Genomic DNA, 19,318 nt, shown 5'->3' with positions numbered 1-19,318 from the left:
AAAATATGACAAATAAGATAATATAATATAATATATAAAGCAGCACACATACAAAAACATCACACTTACTGTACATATCATAGTATGGGCACTTCCAAAGTAGGTACCAGAAAAGGTAATTCACCCACTTTTGTCAACAACAACAAAAATGACTAATCTGAAATTAGTGTAAGAAAAGAGATTAAAGGACTTGCACCCCTCTATTTATATTTTATATTTTTTTGTTATTATGTCGACTCTGAATTGTTTTATTGTGTTTGTGGAAGTAGCTGAACACCTTTTAAACTTTATTCATAAATCTCAGCCACTTCACCGTATAGGATATTTATTCTAATATACCGAACGCGCGGTTAGATGTTTTGTTATTATTGTTTTTGTGGAAGTAGCTGAACATCGTGTACACTTTCTTGATAAACTCAGCCAATCACCATATAAGGGATTTCCTCTTGTACACCCGAACCCGCGTTGTGATGTTCGCAAATCGCCATTTGAAGATGGGTAGCGCCAACGTATTTTCTTAACCAATCAGAACCACAGTTTGGACGTGCTCGTGCATCAGGCAGCCAATCGTTGAACGGTGTTGCACTGGAAGGGCGGGTCTACGTTTAGTTCAGGAAGAAGGGTTGAAGTGAGGTGGAGAAATCATCATTTAGGTAGCTCACTGCTAGCTGCCTATAGCCGACTTCCGAGGTGTTATGAGCTTTGTAGCCGAAATCAGTAGATTGTTTTAGTTTTGATAGGAGCAACGATGACCCTCTAACACCAAGAATGGACATAAGTTAACAATGACGGGGGAGAAAAAGAAGAAAAAGCGGCTGAACCGCAGCATTCTTCTTGCAAAGAAAATTATAATAAAAGATGGAGGAAGTGTGAGTTAAATATTTATTTATCTTCGTTAAGTGAGCTTTGCCGCTGAGCTAAACTGGCTCTCGGCTGCTGAAATTAGTTAGTAGCCTTGTTTATTTCATGAAAAACATAGCGGTCGTAGCGCCATTTGTTTATATCTTTCTGTCTTTAATGGTCTGTCCCATTAACCGTTTGCTGAGTCCGTGTGGCTAACACAGCTAACGTTAGCTCTGAAGTGGCTAATGTGAGCGGCCTAGTCGTTTACACGTCAGCCCTGGTAATGCTAACGTTCGGTGTGTATTTATTTATCGCCGCACAGTATCTCACTTAACCACAATGTTATTTAGTCTAACTTTAAACAAGCAGTTAATGTTTAACGGTGTCTCATGTTTGTTCAAATCTTCAAATTACGCGTGACGGTGCTTTATAAAGCACAAACTGGCACTAACGTTAGCTCTCTAGCATATGTGTCTAATTGGAGTTATTTTTTATCCTGCTACAACAAACTGATAATCATTGTATGTATGTAGCTAACTGTTTCTGAGACAAAGTAGTGTAACTTGTCAGTCTACGTAAGATATGTTTGGTCGATAATGTGGTTTAATACTTTAAAGGTTTGGCAACGTTGGTTGAACACAAGCACGCACGACGGTTAACGTTAAGTAAACATTTCCAGATAAGCAAACATATTGACTGCATCTGTTTAAAGACCTGTAACGAAGCTCATAACTATATGACGTCTGTTCAGAATGTGGTGCTGATGATTGGTTAAATGTCAGCTTGTTGTTTGCATGTACACTCAGCTGGGTCATTGGCACCTGTGGTCCAGGTACGAACTATAATATAATGTGATACGATGCCCTTAGCTGGAAGCGTCAACCTTCCTCAGTGCACGGACCAAACGGACGACCAACTATCATATCAGAGATTCTAATTATTTGCGTCGTTTTTAAATGGTCAAAGTGATGATTGCCCCAAATTTAGGATTTGGTAAAGAGTGAGTATGGTATGATTGTTATAAATACAGTGAGGCGTCAGAGATGGTGATGTAATCAGGTGGACAGCTATGCCAAACATTCTGGGTATCCAAATGAAGACACACAGATTTGTAATCCTAATGAAGAGAACCAATAACTGTTGTTTTCTCTCAGTAATGATTCTGTTGATGGCCTTGTGTCTACCTTTTTATTTATTTTTTATTTTTTTTAAACACCTGACATGATGTGGCTATATTCCAATGAGGGCCTTAGTTCAAATCATTGTTATTGCCTCACTGTATCCTCTTCTCACTACTCAGCCATTAAGATTTCACTTTCTACATCCAGTCCTTGATCCAGTCATTGCATATAATAGGCTTCGATGCTCACTAGTCAATAGCAATCTCTAATAATGTAGCTGGTCATCATTCCAGTGGAGGGGAAGTTGCAACATCCCTATAATGAGACAGTTGCAGAATGTTCCTTTTTTTTCGGTTAAGCAGGTGCGTCGTAGAACAAAAAGGACGTGACTTTCTTCTGATTTGCCTGCGACGACAACTTTTAATGAACCACTAGAATTATACAGTCCTTGCCAATCAATCTAATATTGACGCTCAGTTATACTCAGACCTGAAGACTGTTTTTTTTTTTTGGTGATGCGCCTCGTGGGGAAGTGACAAAACCACACGAGCGAGTAAACTAGCAGCTAATGCCTGTGTTAAGGTGGCCCTGGCCTACTTTACAGTCTTGAAGAATTATCATCATACGGAATCTGTGGTTCCTGTTAAAGATTCTGCTCAGCATCCACGCTCACTCGACCAAACTTTCTCTTCACCTTACAGACTTTTGTAGATTTTATTGTGTTGCAATGAAGTGACTTCCTCTCTAGGAGTGGGTTTCACGAAACATTCGTGCATTCACTTACTCAACTAATTTAATTTGTAATAAGCATAAGGCAAAACAGCTTAACTTCGTCTCAATCACATTAGTGTTGTAATTAGAGTAAGTATGACTGGATTAAAAGAGCCACAATACTGCTTTTAAATTAGTATTTGCATGTATGCACCTAATTCGCTTTTGTTCTTGGGTCTTTGACTTTGATGGTTTGTGCAGGCACCACTAAGCTCATGTTGTAGAATGGAGAGAAAAATGCAGAATGGCTTGTGGCAAAATAAATCTGGCAGCAGATATACAGCTTTTTCTCTAAGTTATCAGTTTAGATAGCAATACCATTTTCATTATGTTTTTATTACCTGATTGTCTCCAGGATGCAGCACGTTTTTTATGACTATCCAGCAACTTGTAAAGTCAACTTATTGGAGTTACCGTGAATCGTATACATTTCTTATTTGAAAAGTTCCCTTCATTTGTTTGTGTACAGTAATTACATTATTTGTGTGAATGTAAATCTACTGATTGATCGTGTCCCATGAGCAGATTTCAGTATGAAGATAATATTTCAATTTGAAGGAAAAAAAGTATGCAAGTCACAGAGCAATCCTGATTCTTTTGGTGGTTTAGTTCAACATTCAGCCCTGTATTGGCCAAGTCATAACTTCCTTCCAAAAGTCCAGAGTGAAACAATATCTCCCATTTGCTTACTTACTCTATCCCATCTGTGGGCTGTCCCACAGGATCAGGTGATGCAGAATCTCTGTATCATTAGGCGAAAGCTTCTATGAATTAGATCCCAGTTTGAGGTTCAATCTGTTACCGTTTACAGGCACGATGATGCAGTAAAACAAAATGTGTGTTGCTTCTTGGCTAATCACCTGTTTGTATGTGTCTCCATCCAGCCTCAGGGAATCGGTGAGCCCAGTGTTTACCATGCTGTGGTGGTCATCTTCCTGGAGTTTTTTGCATGGGGTCTTCTCACCACCCCAATGCTCACGGTAAGCCCGGACACACACAAACACGCACTCTCACGTAGACACACTGTTATGTAAACTGATACAACCGTTAGTAATACATTCATACGCCTACACCTCTCTCCTCTTGTGACCCGGCCAAAGAGTGACATTTCCCATTGACTGGAATCACACAAGGCCCATCAGTGTCTCTGAATGATTGAATTCCTAATCAAATGAGTGAGGCCCCGTGTGACGCAGTTTCTGGTTTTTTTTTGTGCGTGTGTGTTGGCAGATCTTTTGCCAAGCGCTAATGGACTGAGAAATATGAAAAGGGCATCAAACTGGTGCATTGTCTGAGCACCAGCTCTTTGTTGAAAAGGCTTATCGGAGGGGGTCACTGGTTTGTGCACACAACCACACATTCACCTCGGTGCACTGCAGAGTGGTGTGGTTAACATATTTGCTACAAGCAACTTAGACCGAGTTATTTAGAAGGTTGTCTTTCCAAAATGTAACATGTGTTTTTTGAAGAATGTTGGCACCAGAAGAACAATAAGCTAGTTATTAGAATAGAATAGTTGTCCTTGTTTTGACAGCGACTGTATTTATTTAAATGGTGTCCCGTTTCTTTTTTAACTTGCACATTTTTTTCTCTTTGTAAATGACTTTGGGTAGAAACTGGTATCTCAGACAAATGAGTAAACATCTGTGCGCCACATGATGTGAACCAGACAGGCTTATGCAATGCATGCTTTCCAGCAGTCTCTTGTTTGAAGAGGTGGTTTTATGTGCAACTCTTATGCATTAATTACTGGGGGTTTGTAAAGCCTTAATTACTGGGGGTTTGTTTGCCCTCAAGATCATTGGGCGGAGGTAGGATTTGCATTTTGGACTAATCAGAGGGCGCCTGAAGATGAGAGGGACTGCTTCACTGCTCCCAATGAGTGTACTGCTTCATTAGTATCCAGCAGCAACCGTCGCCACTGAGCGTTCACACTCTGTGTGTGTGTGTGTGTTGGGTAACTGACTCCCAGAGGAAGAGAGGAGATTCTCAGCCATGCCATGAGCTGTTCCTTCTGTACCACTAATCAATAACTAGTTCCTGATATTTAGTCTTAGTCTAGCTCCAGATGTCCTAATTTAAACCAAGGCTTCATGTTCTCACAGTGTCAATGATACTGACGGTACGGACTTTGAGCTGGACTATCTTTTCCCTCTCTGCATTCTCACAAATATACGGTATTGTAAGAACATGTCCGAACATATCCTGAAATGCTTAAATGTACTTAGTAAATGCACTTGCCTTTATATATAGCGCCTTTCTAGTCTTCTACTCTAAGCGCTTTCACACAACATTTACCCATTCTTAACCATGTTTTTTTTGTGAGACCGCAGCGGTAAACCAAGCATCATCAAAAACTGAACAGTTCATAAGAAAGCTTTAAAAATCTAATTGTTTACATTTTATTGTTTCATTGAAGGTGCTATATACAAGATTGGGAGCATTTCTATTGCATCTTATCAGCTCTCAACATGGAGACGGCCGAGCTGGCGTCTTGTAGCTAACGTTGCTAATAGTGTAAACGATGGCAAAAGTGCTGGCAGAGCTAACGGTGGTTACTAGTAGGGGGGCTGCTGCGCTTCAGCACTGCCGTTATCAGCTGGACGCCTGGACGTCACCTGTTAGTACAGACCAAAACCTAAAACTATTTAGGTCACTTGACTGCTCAAACAACTGAGAATGTGTGACTTTGTCTGTCAGGCGGGAGTAAAACATCTTCAACTTTACTTCCTGGTGAATTTCTATCTTTTGATGCGTTTTGATAGCTTAGTGTGGACTATTTGTTTCAGAAAACAAAACATATTTGGTACAACTCGTGTGGGATAATTGCACCGACAATTTATTTCAATCTATACTCTGGTTTTCTGACTAATGCAACAGGATGTAGCGCTCTCATGAGGAATGACTAATGTTTATCTGCAGAGAGATCCTAGCTTTTCACTACGTTTGGTAGTGAGTGCACTCGTGAGTTTCTACCACAGAAGTAGAAAATAATGAAGACCTTTTGATGCTGCTGCAGTGTTTACATGCTGCAAATATGGGTGCGGATTGTAATATTATTATTGCGTTGCGGTGGGTTTAATTTTCCATCTCAAGTTATGCATTCTGTGTATTTTTATCTTGTTTTTATCTTATTTTTTCATCAAGTGTGTTTTCTTTATTTAAAAACTGTGCTAAAAATGAGATCTTTGGAATCTGTTCTAGTTTTGAAATGGAAAGAGGAGAGAGAGGTGAATGTATTTTAGTAAATATGTACAATTTGTCCATATTTTCTGTTTATTAGCTTTTATTTGTTTTCCTGGTAATTATGTGAAATGGTTAATGATTCTCAACATGTGGGTCATATCCCTGTGTATAAAATATAAGATATTTATCTTTAATGTAGTGCACGTACAATATATTTGTTTTTCATTACAGTGGGAAGTTTACACATCCTGCCATGGACCTTAATGATTGAATTCATGTTTTCTTTTCTCATCATTTGGTAGAGTTGAGTCCAGTGGCGTCATAGTTGTTTTGCTCCCTAGTTGTAGTTTAACTCTGTAAAAACACTGTAGGTCATTGTTTAAAATGTGACGCAAACTGTGTGGATAACGTGGTTTCATGCGGTGTTATCTGTCTTTGTTCTCCAGGTATTACACCAGACATTCCCCCAACACACATTCCTGATGAATGGACTTATCCATGGTGTCAAGGTAAGTTATCAGTACACACAAACGGAGTATTCTGTCTCTTATGACCGCAATATAGCGGTGACACGATATATTTCAGGTAACAAAAAGCCATACAGTAAGGCATGCCAGCAGTGGGTATTGGCACTACAGCAGCTGTTAACAAACATTGTTCTTCAGCAAGTTTGTTTTGCTTTTATTTGCACTTGGAGGATTTTGCTGAGCATGTGCTCGCTTGTTCAGTGACGCCCTGCTTAACTCTGATGCAGTTCCACGTGAACACCTGCAAGCTGTCCCGTTACCCCAGCAGGCTCTCCAGCTGGCTACAGAATATATCATAGAGTGCACCTTCATGGTCCATATGAGGAGAGTCTGTCTAAAGATAGTTGGAGAGTGCATGCTTGTAATTATTTTAGATTTTCTGTTTTCATTGGGGCCCATTCGGTAATATGTGCGTAAAAATCGTACTACTTTGCGCACACATGCAAAATACAGACATTCTAAATTGACACGTGCGTGCCTGCTATTTGCAATTGGCATATTGCCACGCCCCCATTTCTCTATAAAAGGATATACGTTACCTATACCGAGAGTATCGTGGCGAATGCGGTGAAGTTGTTGTACAAGAGTGAAAGCCAAAAAAGGAAACGGGTGGAGGAGGACAAGGACCACCCGATCTGTCAGCCTAAGATGAGAACTGCCACAATTATTGTACGTACATCCATGTGTAAAGTGTGCTTACGCATGGCCTAGGCATGTTTGTGAATAATTATTTTTTTATGATAAAACCATTTTGTGGTCACACACAAAAGAAAAAGAAAATACTAAATAACTGTCTTTTATTAGCCAGATGACATTTCAAAGATCATCTGTTTTTGTTTTTACTTCAAAACAGACCTCAAACCAGCAAGCTCTAGGTCCTTTGTTATTGTCTTTATTTAGAGTAGGAAAATATTTTTTTTTCAAGTCTGCCAGTTACAACAGCCTGGTGATATCAGACTTTCCAGACCATATAAACGACTTTAAATTGCCTAAACAATAGATATTGGTTGCTTTCATGCCAGTATGGCTATAACGTTTTACATCTGTGGCTGGTGTGAATTTGCTTGTGAGTGAGCCACAAGGCCAGTAATCAATCATACATAGATTAGAGTAATGTTTTGTACGTTGCCCTCAACCAAACCTGCAGGTTTCTGTGTTGACAGGGTACGTGTACTTGAATCACAGTCCCTGTGAATCTGAGTGTTAACTTCACTCACGTTGTCCACACTTTTCTGAAACATCTGCCTCCCTTTCTCTCTCTCATCCTCTCCAGGGCCTATTATCATTTCTCAGCGCTCCGCTGATTGGAGCGTTGTCAGACGTTTGGGGACGCAAATCCTTCTTGCTGCTAACGGTCTTCTTCACGTGTGCACCCATTCCACTGATGAAGATCAGCCCATGGTGAGTGCAAAAACGACCAACAGCGCTATCCAATTATTCAGTCTTGTTTTTAGGTAGCCGGTGAAGTACTGTAATGCAACAACAGAATAAACTACAGCCCCAAAATGACCAGTTAACAACACCACAAACTTCACAAATGTAAAATGACAATGTTAAAAGCCAAACCCTTTTATTCTTTCAGGTGGTACTTTGCAGTAATCTCCATGTCCGGCGTCTTTGCCGTCACCTTTTCTGTAATCTTTGCCTACGTGGCGGATATCACGCAGGAGCATGAGAGGAGCACAGCCTACGGTTTGGTAAGGACATGGTTCACCAAAACAGAATCCTGTTAAGATATGTGTCTTTTAAATGGATGATTATGAGGCAGTTTATCAGTGAGGAATTATGCCTGTAGTTATCAACTAAAGAGTCCTCACAATTAGAAACTATAAATGCATTAAAAGACGAGATCGACACCTTCCTGTTTGGCTCAGCTCTGCATCTCGCTCCCTCCAGGTATCCGCCACCTTTGCAGCCAGCCTGGTTACCAGCCCGGCCATCGGAGCCTACTTATCGGTGACCTACGGCGACACCTTGGTGGTGATCCTGGCCACGGCCATTGCCCTACTGGACATCTGCTTCATCCTGGTGGCCGTACCAGAGTCCCTGCCGGAGAAGATGAGGCCAGCGTCATGGGGAGCACCCATCTCCTGGGAACAGGCAGACCCCTTCGCTGTGAGTAACAACGTGACACATTCTGTTGGTCGTTTTCAGTCTGCTGTGACCCGGTATTCTCACCAAACAGCAGTTGATTGCAGTGTGTTTCATCAGCTCTGTTGTTGTTTTGCAAACCTGCCAACATTTACCCATTTAGTGTAGCCTGCACGCGCTTTGACATCCAAATACTCTGGTACTAGTCGTCTTTTTCTTCTTTAATACCTGGATGGAAATGAATAAAAGATATTTAAGCTAAACGAGAGACATGGGATGAAAGTTTCATCTCCTACAATTAATCTCTCTACCAATAGAAAGACCAATGAGGCTTTACTGCGTACAAAAGCTTTTAATGTCAGTCATGCCACACTGTTTGTAAAACACTGTCCAGAGAAACAAAACAAGAAACAGAGGAAATGTTGTCCTAAAGTAACAATGACTTTGGAAGATGTATAAAATATCATGGTGATTATGGTAGGGCATTGGGCAAGGAGACGTTTTAATTAAGGCTTATTAAAGTAGGAGACAATGTTAAATGGTCTCTGCTAACATTGCTCATGTCTATGTCTCGCTGTTCTCTTAACAGTCTCTGCGTAAGGTGGGCCAGGACTCCACGGTGCTCCTCATCTGTATCACAGTGTTCCTCTCCTACCTCCCCGAGGCCGGCCAGTATTCCAGCTTCTTCCTCTATCTCAGACAGGTGACACTCTGCTCTTTTACACTTCCAGGAAGATCATAAACATGACTGAGTTAAACATGCAGGTTGTCCAAACGAACATTGTTTACACGCGTCATGTACACTTTTACACCACATTTAATAGCACATACTCATACAAATGGGACATGGAATTGTGATTTAATTCATTATTGTGATATTTGAAATGGAGACTGCTTTCTTACATGAAGTCGTTATGTTTGGTATTAATATGGCAGCGGCATACTTAAGCCATTTTGTTTTGCTAATAAAAAGCTGGAAAACACGTTTCTGAAGAGCTTCTCCCAACACACTTGTTCCTACATCACTTTAAAATTGGATCAGCAGGTTTGCTCAGCAGTGTGGGAGCAAATTCATTAGGTGTCTCAGCAAAATGCTACCGCAGGAAAACTGATGTATTTTAATAGCACAAGTAGCCTGAATTAGACTTGTTCCGTCGTTCTTTAAAGGTACAGTAGCTTCTAGAAGCTCCTGTCATGATGTGATCTCCTTTTTTCTTTTTTTTTTTAACTGCTTGAAGTGAGGCGTGTTCAGTTTGTGTAAACGATGTCGGGTGAACCAGTCGGGCAAGTCTGAAATGCATACAATCTTAAAAAAAACTATCCGCAAAGTAGTTCTGGAGCGTTGAGGCTCACATTAGTGACATTCACACATTCCAGTTCCCTTTTATGCCGAAGTTATCGTACATCTCTCCACATTCACTGTCATAAATTAAACACACCTCGCACCAGCTGCCCTACTCCTGAGGCTGCCTGCATTGAAGGAGATAAAGGGCAGCATATTTGACCTAGATAGAAAAGAGGAGCACCTTTTTGTTGTTCCAAAATGCAGTTGTACACAAAAACGGCACAAACAAACCCCCTTCTTCCTTTAGTGTTGGGTGAAAAATGGGGGAAGGCTTTGTGTCTGATCAACTTCTCTTGTGTGTCTCTGACTGTGCTTGTCTTCTCATGTCCTAACTCGTGTTATGTGAACGCTGTCTCACCCTCAGGTCATAAGCTTCTCATCAGAGACAGTGGCTGCCTTTATCGCTGTGGTGGGGATCCTCTCAATAATAGCCCAGGTACTGAAAAACACTTTTGCTGTTGAATTACATGTCAAATTGAGCCGTCTCCTCCTCCTGTTTGGAGTTTTATTATTGTTACTCTTAAGTGTTTTTTCCAGTCCAGTCAAATTTGATTTGTATATCACAAATTTGCATCACAGCGCTTTAGAATCTGTGCAGCGTACCACACCCTGTGTCCTTGGAGTCAGTGTCGATCAGGACAAACTCCACAAAAACCTTTCAACAGAGGACAGACAGACATGACAGATGTGTGAACAACTGAATGACTTCGGGTTGATTTTAAGAAAAAAAACAAGCAAATTCAAGACACTATTATTTCTATCACAGAAGCCAATTTTAACATTTGAGTGGGTAGTTTATTTTAAATATTGCTGCAGATAACTTTTCTGTCTGTAGATTAATCAAAGACTCCAGGGCATTGAGAATGATTCAAACTATTTGCTACATTACGCTTCCTTAGAGGTTACTTGTGTGACCTGTTTACTGTGGTTCTGCAGACAGTGGTGTTGGGGATCCTGATGCGCTCCATCGGGAATAAGAACACGATCCTGCTCGGCCTCGGCTTCCAGATCCTCCAGCTGGCGTGGTACGGCTTCGGCTCTCAGCCCTGGTCAGTAACGTCTAACACACGCTCACCTTTCCACTGCATTCATTCGAAGGGGCCGACACCCCACACTCTAAGAACCAGAAATCACTTGAGAAATATATTTTTCGATTCCTGAAAGCAAAGTTTGGTTTTCCGTGCCTCCATCTGCAGCTCAGGTTCAGACGCATGTGCAAGCTTCAGATGGAGGTGATACGGATAAATGTGATCACACAGCAGTATAATTCAAACAAGCAAGCAAGGAAGGAAGTCTAATATGACGAGGCATTTCCTGTAGCATTGTGCAAAACCACAGTCGTAGGCATAACACTTTTGAACAGATGATGGTGGCTCGTTCAACGCCAGTAAAACAGAAAATATTTAACTTGTGCATGGCAAGATGGAAGTTTAAAAAAAGAGAAATAGAAACACTAAGTAAAAAATAATCACAAAATACCTTTTATGACAAATGTTTGCTTTCAACGTTAATCAAATAATAGTCAAGAACCTAAAGCACGGTCGGATATCAACCAGAATCTATAATCCGAGTCAACAACCTCCAACGCGTCTCAGGCCCAATCCTCGAGTTAACACTGCACACACACGGGCACTATTTCCATCTTTTGCATTAGTTTCTTGTTATTGTTCACTGTTGTAATGCTCTGACAAACCACCAGAGGGCAGCATAGCATATTCAAAAGCTGGTGAGACAGTAATCTGATAACTGAGACTCTAGAAAGGCATCAATATAGTGTTGTAACTCAAAAGATTTAGCGTGACCAAAGTAAAATGATTTTCTTTTGCGCAGGCACTTTACTGTCATGGAAGTTACACTTTGAGATTCAGTGCCTTTCAAAACATCAAAGCGGTAGGACAACTAATGTTTCAAAAGATGCTTTTACTAAACAACCAGCACCCTGACGCACACACGAGTCATAGATCATAGCAACTGCGTCAGTTTCTCTTGTTGTCGCTGCCCAGCGGTGAGGGCAGAGTGACCGATTCTGAATAAAAGCATTCACAACATGTTGTCTTGTTGCTGCGCTCTGCTTTGATCAATACCCAGGAAATTCAGTTAAATAAAGGTCAGGCTGTTCCATGTTCACAAAAGAAAAAGAAAAAACGGTAACGGTTTTTCATGAATTGAATAGGAGGTACAACTATCTCAAAATTAGCTTTGGCATTTCACATTTTTGACTCTGAGGCTCAGTCGCTGCTTTTTAATATATCGCTGCAGTTTGGTTACAGAAGCACATTTTCCACAATTGATTCAGAGTGTTTTTTTTTTAATTATTTTTTTTTTTTTTAGCCATAGTAGGCGTAAAAAACCTTCTAGGACTTGTATTAATCCAATTCTTGAAGGGTTAAAAAACCTTTTGTTTGTATCCTGAACGAGCGTGTGTTGTTGGTTGTAGGATGATGTGGGCTGCTGGAGCGGTTGCAGCCATGTCCAGCATCACTTTCCCCGCCATCAGCGCCATCGTGTCCCGTAATGCAGAACCCGACCAACAAGGTGAGTCACTCGACTGTTAACATCTGTTTGATATAATAAGCAAGCATCAGTGTTTATTTATGTCTCAACACAAACCGCTCCATATGAACTTCATGCACAGCTGAAACACAGTCTTAAATAAGCTACGTTATTGTTTAAATGATTGAATATTTAATCACATTAAAAGTGAACACGGCTAAGTATTTGACCCTACATTCAATGCTACCTTTATTTGCTTTAATATTCCAGTTTTCCATTCCGGATGCAATGCACACGTTGCTGTCGGTACATAAAAAGTATTTAAGTTCAGTGCACTTTTCATTTGTTGACAAAGAGGGCGTCTGTGCCCACACGTTGCACACTGATACACCAGCAAGAGGAGGGATAAACACAAGTATGCACTGCTGTCCAGCTAGTTGATCTACATCATACATTTTTATTTGACAAATAAATCATTCTGATTGGCTGCTGAAATGTAATATCTGTTCGAGATGTTCCTGACGGTGTTGTGTTCATATCTGTCCCCCTGCAGGTGTTGTCCAGGGGATGATTACTGGAATCCGGGGCCTCTGTAACGGTTTGGGCCCTGCTCTTTACGGTTTTGTCTTCTACTTGTTCCACGTGGAGCTGACCGACACGGACGGCTCTGAGAAAGGTGCCAAACCCAACATGGCCAACCCCACTGATGAGGTAGACACTCAATGCTGTTCCACATACAAAAGAGTAAATGGCACATCTGGTAGCTGTGCTTAAACAAACATGTTTCTCTCTTTTCAGAGTGCCATCATCCCAGGTCCTCCTTTCCTGTTTGGTGCATGCTCAGTGCTGCTGTCCCTGCTGGTGGCCCTGTTTATCCCGGAGCACACGGGGCCCGGCCAGAGGCCCGGCGCCTATAAGAAGCACAGCAACGGGGCCCAGAGTCACTCCCACAGCCCTCAAGGCAGCGGGGCTGAGGGCAAGGAGCCGCTGCTGGAGGACAGCAGTGTATAACCACAGCTAAGGGGGGGGCAGACAGCGCTCCAACCCAACACCCCCGCACACACAGAAATACACATTTAACCACACGGACACACTCTCACCTCAGGCACACATCAGACTCAAAGTGCCATGAAGAGGTGTTTGTGTCCACGGCACAAAAGTGGGCACTCCTCCCTTAGCGGCCCTTTTTCATTCTTTCTTTTTTTAAAGTGGGGTGTTGTGAGGACTCTCTAAAGACCCTGTATGAAGAGATTGTTTTGAGTATTCTTTTGGGCTGCAGTGGAAAGGTGTGTGTGTGTGTGTGTGTGTGTGTCTTGCTGAGCTGGACTCTAATCCTTGGTTTCTATAAAGCGGTAACAGAGTGGAGCATACAACAGCTTGTCCCCTCCCGGTGTAAAACAGAAGCGGAGTGATTTGGTTCAGAGTGTGAGTGGGGTGGATATCAAATGTTACTAAATACCTGTGTGATTCTTCATATTCTTCTGTAGCCAGTGGCGTGGCAACTTTGTCTGTTTGTTCAATGGGAGTGTGACAAACAGTGGGTTGAGCGCTCGTCTGCTGGTCTTTTCAGTTGTGACGCTCGTGTCTGTTAAAGCGTCCGAGAAGGGAACACAGTTCTTCCTCTGAATGCACAGCAGCAACTGTTCACCTACGAGGGGAGTTTCTGCAAACCAGTGTATGGAGAGGCGCCTGTCTAATCTAGGTCAGGACGGGTCAACCAGTTCAAATAAAAAAAAAAAAATAAAAAAAAGCAGCTTCTTAAGACCACACTTTGTTTAAACATCACACTTCTGACAGAGAGAAGTGTGCGAGAGAGACCACTTTATTAGCTGAAGCTGTTTTTCAGTGTTTACTTGCCATTCTCTAGATTAGTAGTACAGTTTGGGTTGTATATTTTTCTCTGTTCGAACTGAAGGCTAGTTGTGCTTCAAGTTTTTAGTCAAGAAACAAATGTTGCCTCGAAGTGAATTAATATATATATATATATATATATATATATAAATGTATATATATTAATTACGTAATAACCTGTATGAAGACCGAGGTCTGAAAAGGCTCTGTAATCGTGCGCTATCGCTCCCATCGGAGCAGTTACAAACTTTTTATTCCTTTTTTGTTTTCATGCCCTTTCTGTTTCTTTGTTTCCCGGCATGCATCACCATCAGAACTTACAGAACCATGTTTTTATTTGACAAGCCTCTGGAGCTAGAGCGTCGCTATCAGCACGTCAGTGTTGGCGCCGACTGTTAACACGGAGTCTTTGAATTAATATCATTGGGTTGAACAGAACATCACTCGTGCTGCTGCGGTAGATAATTCAAAGGTTGAGTCTGATGTGAAGTGGCGGATACACATTTCTACAGTCGTAATATGAAGAATGAAACGGTTTCACAGAAGCCCCGTACAAGCGCTTATTAACAGGCACTGCAAATGTCCCAAACCGTAACAAACAAATGGTAGAAGTTTTAGATCTCAAGCGCCTCAAGGAGCTGGCTTCAAACTGACATTTACCAGGCTTCAGTAGTTTAGACTTACTGGTTTGAGACAAGGAAAGTAAAAGCTGCTACAAATTTGGCAGCTGTTACAGTTTCACATTTGTCTTTTTAAAAGATGTGGGTTTTTTTTAAAGGTTTTACATTTTTCCACAAACACCCGGCGTTCACTACGATAGAGTAAAAATGGAGCGCTAAGTGTCAGTCAACATTCAATTCATTCATAAAAACATAACCGTGCTGGCATCCTAATCAAGCAATGCCTATTATCAACAACGCAAAACTACACAGAATTATTTAGAGAAACTTTCCCACAAAAACAACAAATTCTATTAACCTTCAAAGTAACCAGGAGGGCTTTGATAAGAAGTATGATCCAGTCAACATGTTAAATATAATGTAGCAGGATGTAAAACCTTAAATACGCACACGGATGTCATAACTGCAGCATGTATTGTTTCTTTGCTGTGGGTGGTGCACATCAGCACACATCTGTCTGCAGGTCTAATGTGCTGCTGTTATCTTTCTTGCCAGTAGGCGGCGCAGGCTGAACATGAACTGCTCCTGGTTTTGGTGGCTGCATCAGTGACGCTGTGTTCCCTTTGTTCACATACTAGTTTGTTCAGCAACTGGTACATGTTCCAAATCCCAAATTTCAAAAGTTGATTTATAAAATGCCTCAAGTGCATTTAAATAGCAAAATCTGACCTGGTGTGGATAAGTAGCTTACAATGGGTTTCATGCTGTTTAACGTCTATCTGAAGAGAAATGTACGTCATATATTTTGTGCCAATTTTGTTCTGGTTTTCGTATGTGTGCTTGTTCACTTGAGTGATTTGAATAATTTTCTCTTTTTTTGTTTTTTCTTTTCTTAATTTTTTGGCTGAATTCTTTATTTTTTTATTTTATATCTTTTTAAAAACTTCATCCAGTCATTTTTTTTTTTTTTTTTTGGAATCTTTTCAACATTGTGGCGAGATGGTAAAAATGATCGAATGTCCATCGATCTGTCTTGATTTCAATCTTCATTTGATAACAAGCATTTCACTGGTTTGTTATATTTGATATTTTTCCCCGCTGTATCAGTAGATGATAACAAAACACTGAATGTTCAAAGCCCAGCTGTACATGACCGCGCTACACCCCCAACATTTGACTTTTGAGTTGTTATTATTTCAGAAGGGGTGTTACTAGACAGAAGGCCGTTGATGCTGATTTAATCTCTGAATATCATACTTTTTTTATTTAGCATTTATTGGACCAACACATTGGTAAACCCATGAATTCAGATCCTACTAAAACTGGTAAGATTCTGCACCAGCCCCACGTGCACTCGTACCGCTTTCAAGCAGACGACTGTAAATGTACTAAAATTCCTCGTATGTACATCAAGTGTATATATTTATTGCTCAAGGAGACGGCTGCCTCTTGGCTCTATTTGGTTGTATGGTGCAATTATTATTCTATATTTCTCAAGACTTACCTGCTGGCCACTCCTGTTTTTAGTACGATGTGGTTTGTGGCCTGAACCCCCTTCTCTCTCTCTCTTTCTCTTTCTCTATCTCTATCTTTATCTCTCTCTCTTTGTGTGCCTAAATTAGCCAAGAAATGAGTGTGGCAACATAAGTAAATGGTGGTTATTATGTAAATATGGGAAACTAATGACAAACTATTTATTAAAGGTTTATTGTACAATGAAATGTTTGAGTTTGCCTTTGTGGGTTTTTGGGGTGTTCACCATACTTCACGTATCATTCGGGTTTATTTTTCCAATTCATAATTCCTTTAAGTGTTTAAAATGCGGATCCTGAATTTGATCTCTGCTGAATCCCATTAGATCCACTACAAACAGTTCTACTCCATTCAGCTTTTACTCACTATTCACAACACCAGACTTTTTATTTAATGCGCCAACATGTTGGATGTTTGTTTAGTAATCCTGCCTTTCAGAGTTCTATTGAGGCTCAAATGCTTTCCTCCACTTAGACGCTGTGTATACTCGACTGTTATTAATACACAGACCTAAGCTTATTTACTTTCTGTGGTCTTTGTTAAAGCCACATGGAGGCAGTAGTAAAGTCTGGCAGAAACCCTGAACAAGGCCACCACCCTGCTTTCCCCTGAGCACGTGTGTACTCGGTGTGGGCGGTTCGATCCGATATAGAGCAATTTCACAGAATAATAGAAGTTATTATTAAAAGCAGCTGAGGGGAGAGAAATGTGATTTTTTTTATGATTCTTTTTCATCATTCTGTGGTAAATAGATGTTTATTTTAAGTGATTGCTGAGCGCGCGCGCACAAAAGCATACTACCAAGAATGTCAGTTACTTAATGTCAGTTTTATTTAGAAAACGGTTGTCTGGTGTATGAAAAGGTGATCCTCCAAGAGATGAATGGTGCTTTCACATCACTTTCCCTCCTGCTTTTGAAAGAGCTCGGTCTACCTAGACAAACGGCGAAGACTCGTCAGCCACTCGTGGGACATTTCCCTCTACGTCTACAGAATAATCTGCGTGCCGGAGCGGTCTGCCTCGCACGTGTTTCCTTCTATCAGCTGGGATGCCATGAAGTCGTCAAAGTGGAGCAACAGGTGCTGCGTGGTTGTAACCTGGGATAGAGAAGATAATAATAAGACTCTTAACTGTAATCCATGCTCATTGACTCATGAGAAGCTTTCTAACAGCACTGGGCACAGAGGTGGTGGTTTAGTAGAACGGGTCTCTTATAATGTACATACTGTACCTTCAAAAATCTAGATGACGGTCAAAGAAAGATGACCACCTTGCTACAGTTTTATATCACACTTTGATTTTAGCTCCCTCTAAATGTAAAGGCTTGCAGACACATGTTTGACATATAACGTTTTTAGTTTTTTTTCCCCCATGTGAAGCACTCCTGGCACTAAAAAGCAGAGGGGGTGGATGTTGTAACTTGCAGCCTCCAGTGCTTGTAGCTACAGAACTCCTCAACAAACAGCGGGCTACAACTCTCCGGGAATTAGGGGCTCACAGCCTTGTTGGGATTAACAGCTCTCCGGCAGGGAAGGGATTGGGCATGTTTTAACAAGAGAAACTTTGCTGAGCGCTTTAGAGAAGCTACCTGATCACTTCCAAGGCGTGTGCACGTGCGTGCAAGGGCCCCTCTAGAGGGCCCCGCTAGAGTTTCCCCCCCCCCCCCCCCGTCGTTTCTTTGTGCTCGTGTTGGGGATGAAAAGAGGCCATGTGACAATTTGGGGGGAGCTGCTGGAATGTATTGTGATGCAGAGTCGCTGTCATAGCACATTTACTTTCCAGGCTTCAATTAGGTGCATGAGAGTGGAAGAGTGCTTACATGTTTGAAAACCGGCCTCCTGGTCTTGGCTGCAGGCCATACATGGTCCACAGCACCGACACTATAAATGTGAGTGTCCATTAACCTCAGAGAGGCAGCGCATCCATCAAGCTCGGGCCACAAAACGTAACGTATTGTCTTTGCGAATACTTTAACTGTCAGCAGGAAGAAATCTTTCTTTAGAACCATTGACGCAGTGGGAAGGGGAAGTGGGCCCAGTGGTGGATGTCCCACTCGGCCCCGACACACGGCAGCATCTTTTCCTGTGGTGGAGACGTGTAGCGTACTGGCGTCTAGGAAGAGCCCTGGAATGAATCATGTGTGAACCCTCATTGTTCTTCCAGTCAAACAGGTCTGTGTGAACCTGTGTGTTGTCACTAACCTCTGCCACAATGCCTGCGTTCCCATGTTCTATATGCAGACCACCAATGTTTCCTCATATGACTTCCTAGCACATGTAGTTGACGATTAACTCGGGGATAAGTGCAACTGCCTGCGTGCAACGGCTGTTTCACACACACTGCCATGCTTTAAAAAAAAAGAAAGTGTTATCAATTTGAAACTCCTTGTATTTACCTCACACATATCTCCTTCAGCTCTTATAGATACTGCAGACTTACAGCAATAACCACCGGTATGTCGCAGTGTGTTCACAATAACAGTGAGTCAGCCTTATCACTCTGAACCCTGGCCCTGTTGTTTTTGCTGTCACATTCAAACAGGGTGCTATACCAACATACCTTCATGTTGGAGTTAGGTACAGTGTGCTTGTCATTAATGCGGCTGCATGCAGCTTCAGGCTTTTGTAGGAGCGTTTTAATCGCTCCTTGTAGTGAGCTGATCGTTTTAAGCACATTTACAGGATGTCATTACCGTAGAAGAAACAATATAAACTAATGCACCTGTTGCTGTGAGTGGCAGTTAAAGTACCCCATCGGTGGGTTTTTCAATGTTTCCGGCTGTTTACCATAAATCTTGTCTACTTTAAATTGCTGCCCACTTTTCTTTATTTTCTTTTTTACAGCGTATAATAAGCTACATTTAAACATTTTTATTACCTTGTGAGCCTCATCAAACACATCAAATTTTGCACTAAGCTGTACCAAAGTCGACATCAG

At 41.4% G+C, this 19,318-nt stretch overlaps 1 protein-coding gene and 1 long non-coding RNA gene across 5 annotated transcripts; one reads left to right on the top strand and one right to left on the bottom strand.

The window, feature by feature from the left end:
• Nucleotides 1-610: 610 nt before the first annotated feature.
• On the top strand, nucleotides 611-16,569 carry slc71a1-2 (solute carrier family 71 member 1-2). 2 transcript variants are annotated; one of them, XM_076098062.1, is made up of 12 exons: nucleotides 611-869; nucleotides 3,620-3,715; nucleotides 6,368-6,430; nucleotides 7,722-7,849; nucleotides 8,031-8,145; nucleotides 8,345-8,563; nucleotides 9,129-9,242; nucleotides 10,249-10,320; nucleotides 10,821-10,933; nucleotides 12,322-12,419; nucleotides 12,931-13,088; nucleotides 13,176-16,569. In XM_076098062.1, exons 1-12 carry the CDS (start codon nucleotides 786-788, stop codon nucleotides 13,386-13,388), a joined length of 1,473 nt encoding a protein of 490 aa, XP_075954177.1. In that variant the 5' UTR covers nucleotides 611-785; the 3' UTR covers nucleotides 13,389-16,569. The 2 variants fall into 2 exon arrangements, with proteins under 2 accessions (XP_075954177.1, XP_075954178.1); XM_076098063.1 differs by lacking the exons at nucleotides 611-869; nucleotides 3,620-3,715 and adding an exon at nucleotides 6,976-7,117.
• Nucleotides 16,570-17,190: 621 nt separating this feature from the next.
• Nucleotides 17,191-18,906, bottom strand: LOC142956459 (uncharacterized). Of its 3 annotated transcripts, none has more exons than XR_012956027.1 (3): nucleotides 18,821-18,838; nucleotides 18,201-18,728; nucleotides 17,191-17,478 (listed from the first exon to the last, which is right to left on the bottom strand). It is a non-coding gene; the product is annotated as an uncharacterized LOC142956459 (long non-coding RNA). The 3 variants fall into 3 exon arrangements; XR_012956028.1 differs by lacking the exon at nucleotides 18,821-18,838 and having other exon boundaries at nucleotides 18,201-18,505; nucleotides 18,583-18,787; XR_012956026.1 differs by having other exon boundaries at nucleotides 18,201-18,906.
• Between the last annotated feature and the right edge of the window lie 412 nt (nucleotides 18,907-19,318).

Source organism: Anarhichas minor, unplaced genomic scaffold, assembly GCF_050575085.1.
Source record: "Anarhichas minor isolate MPS153535 unplaced genomic scaffold, ASM5057508v1 ptg000024l, whole genome shotgun sequence".
Lineage (NCBI taxonomy): Eukaryota > Metazoa > Chordata > Actinopteri > Perciformes > Anarhichadidae > Anarhichas > Anarhichas minor.
This window is presented reverse-complemented; position numbering and strand designations above follow the sequence as displayed.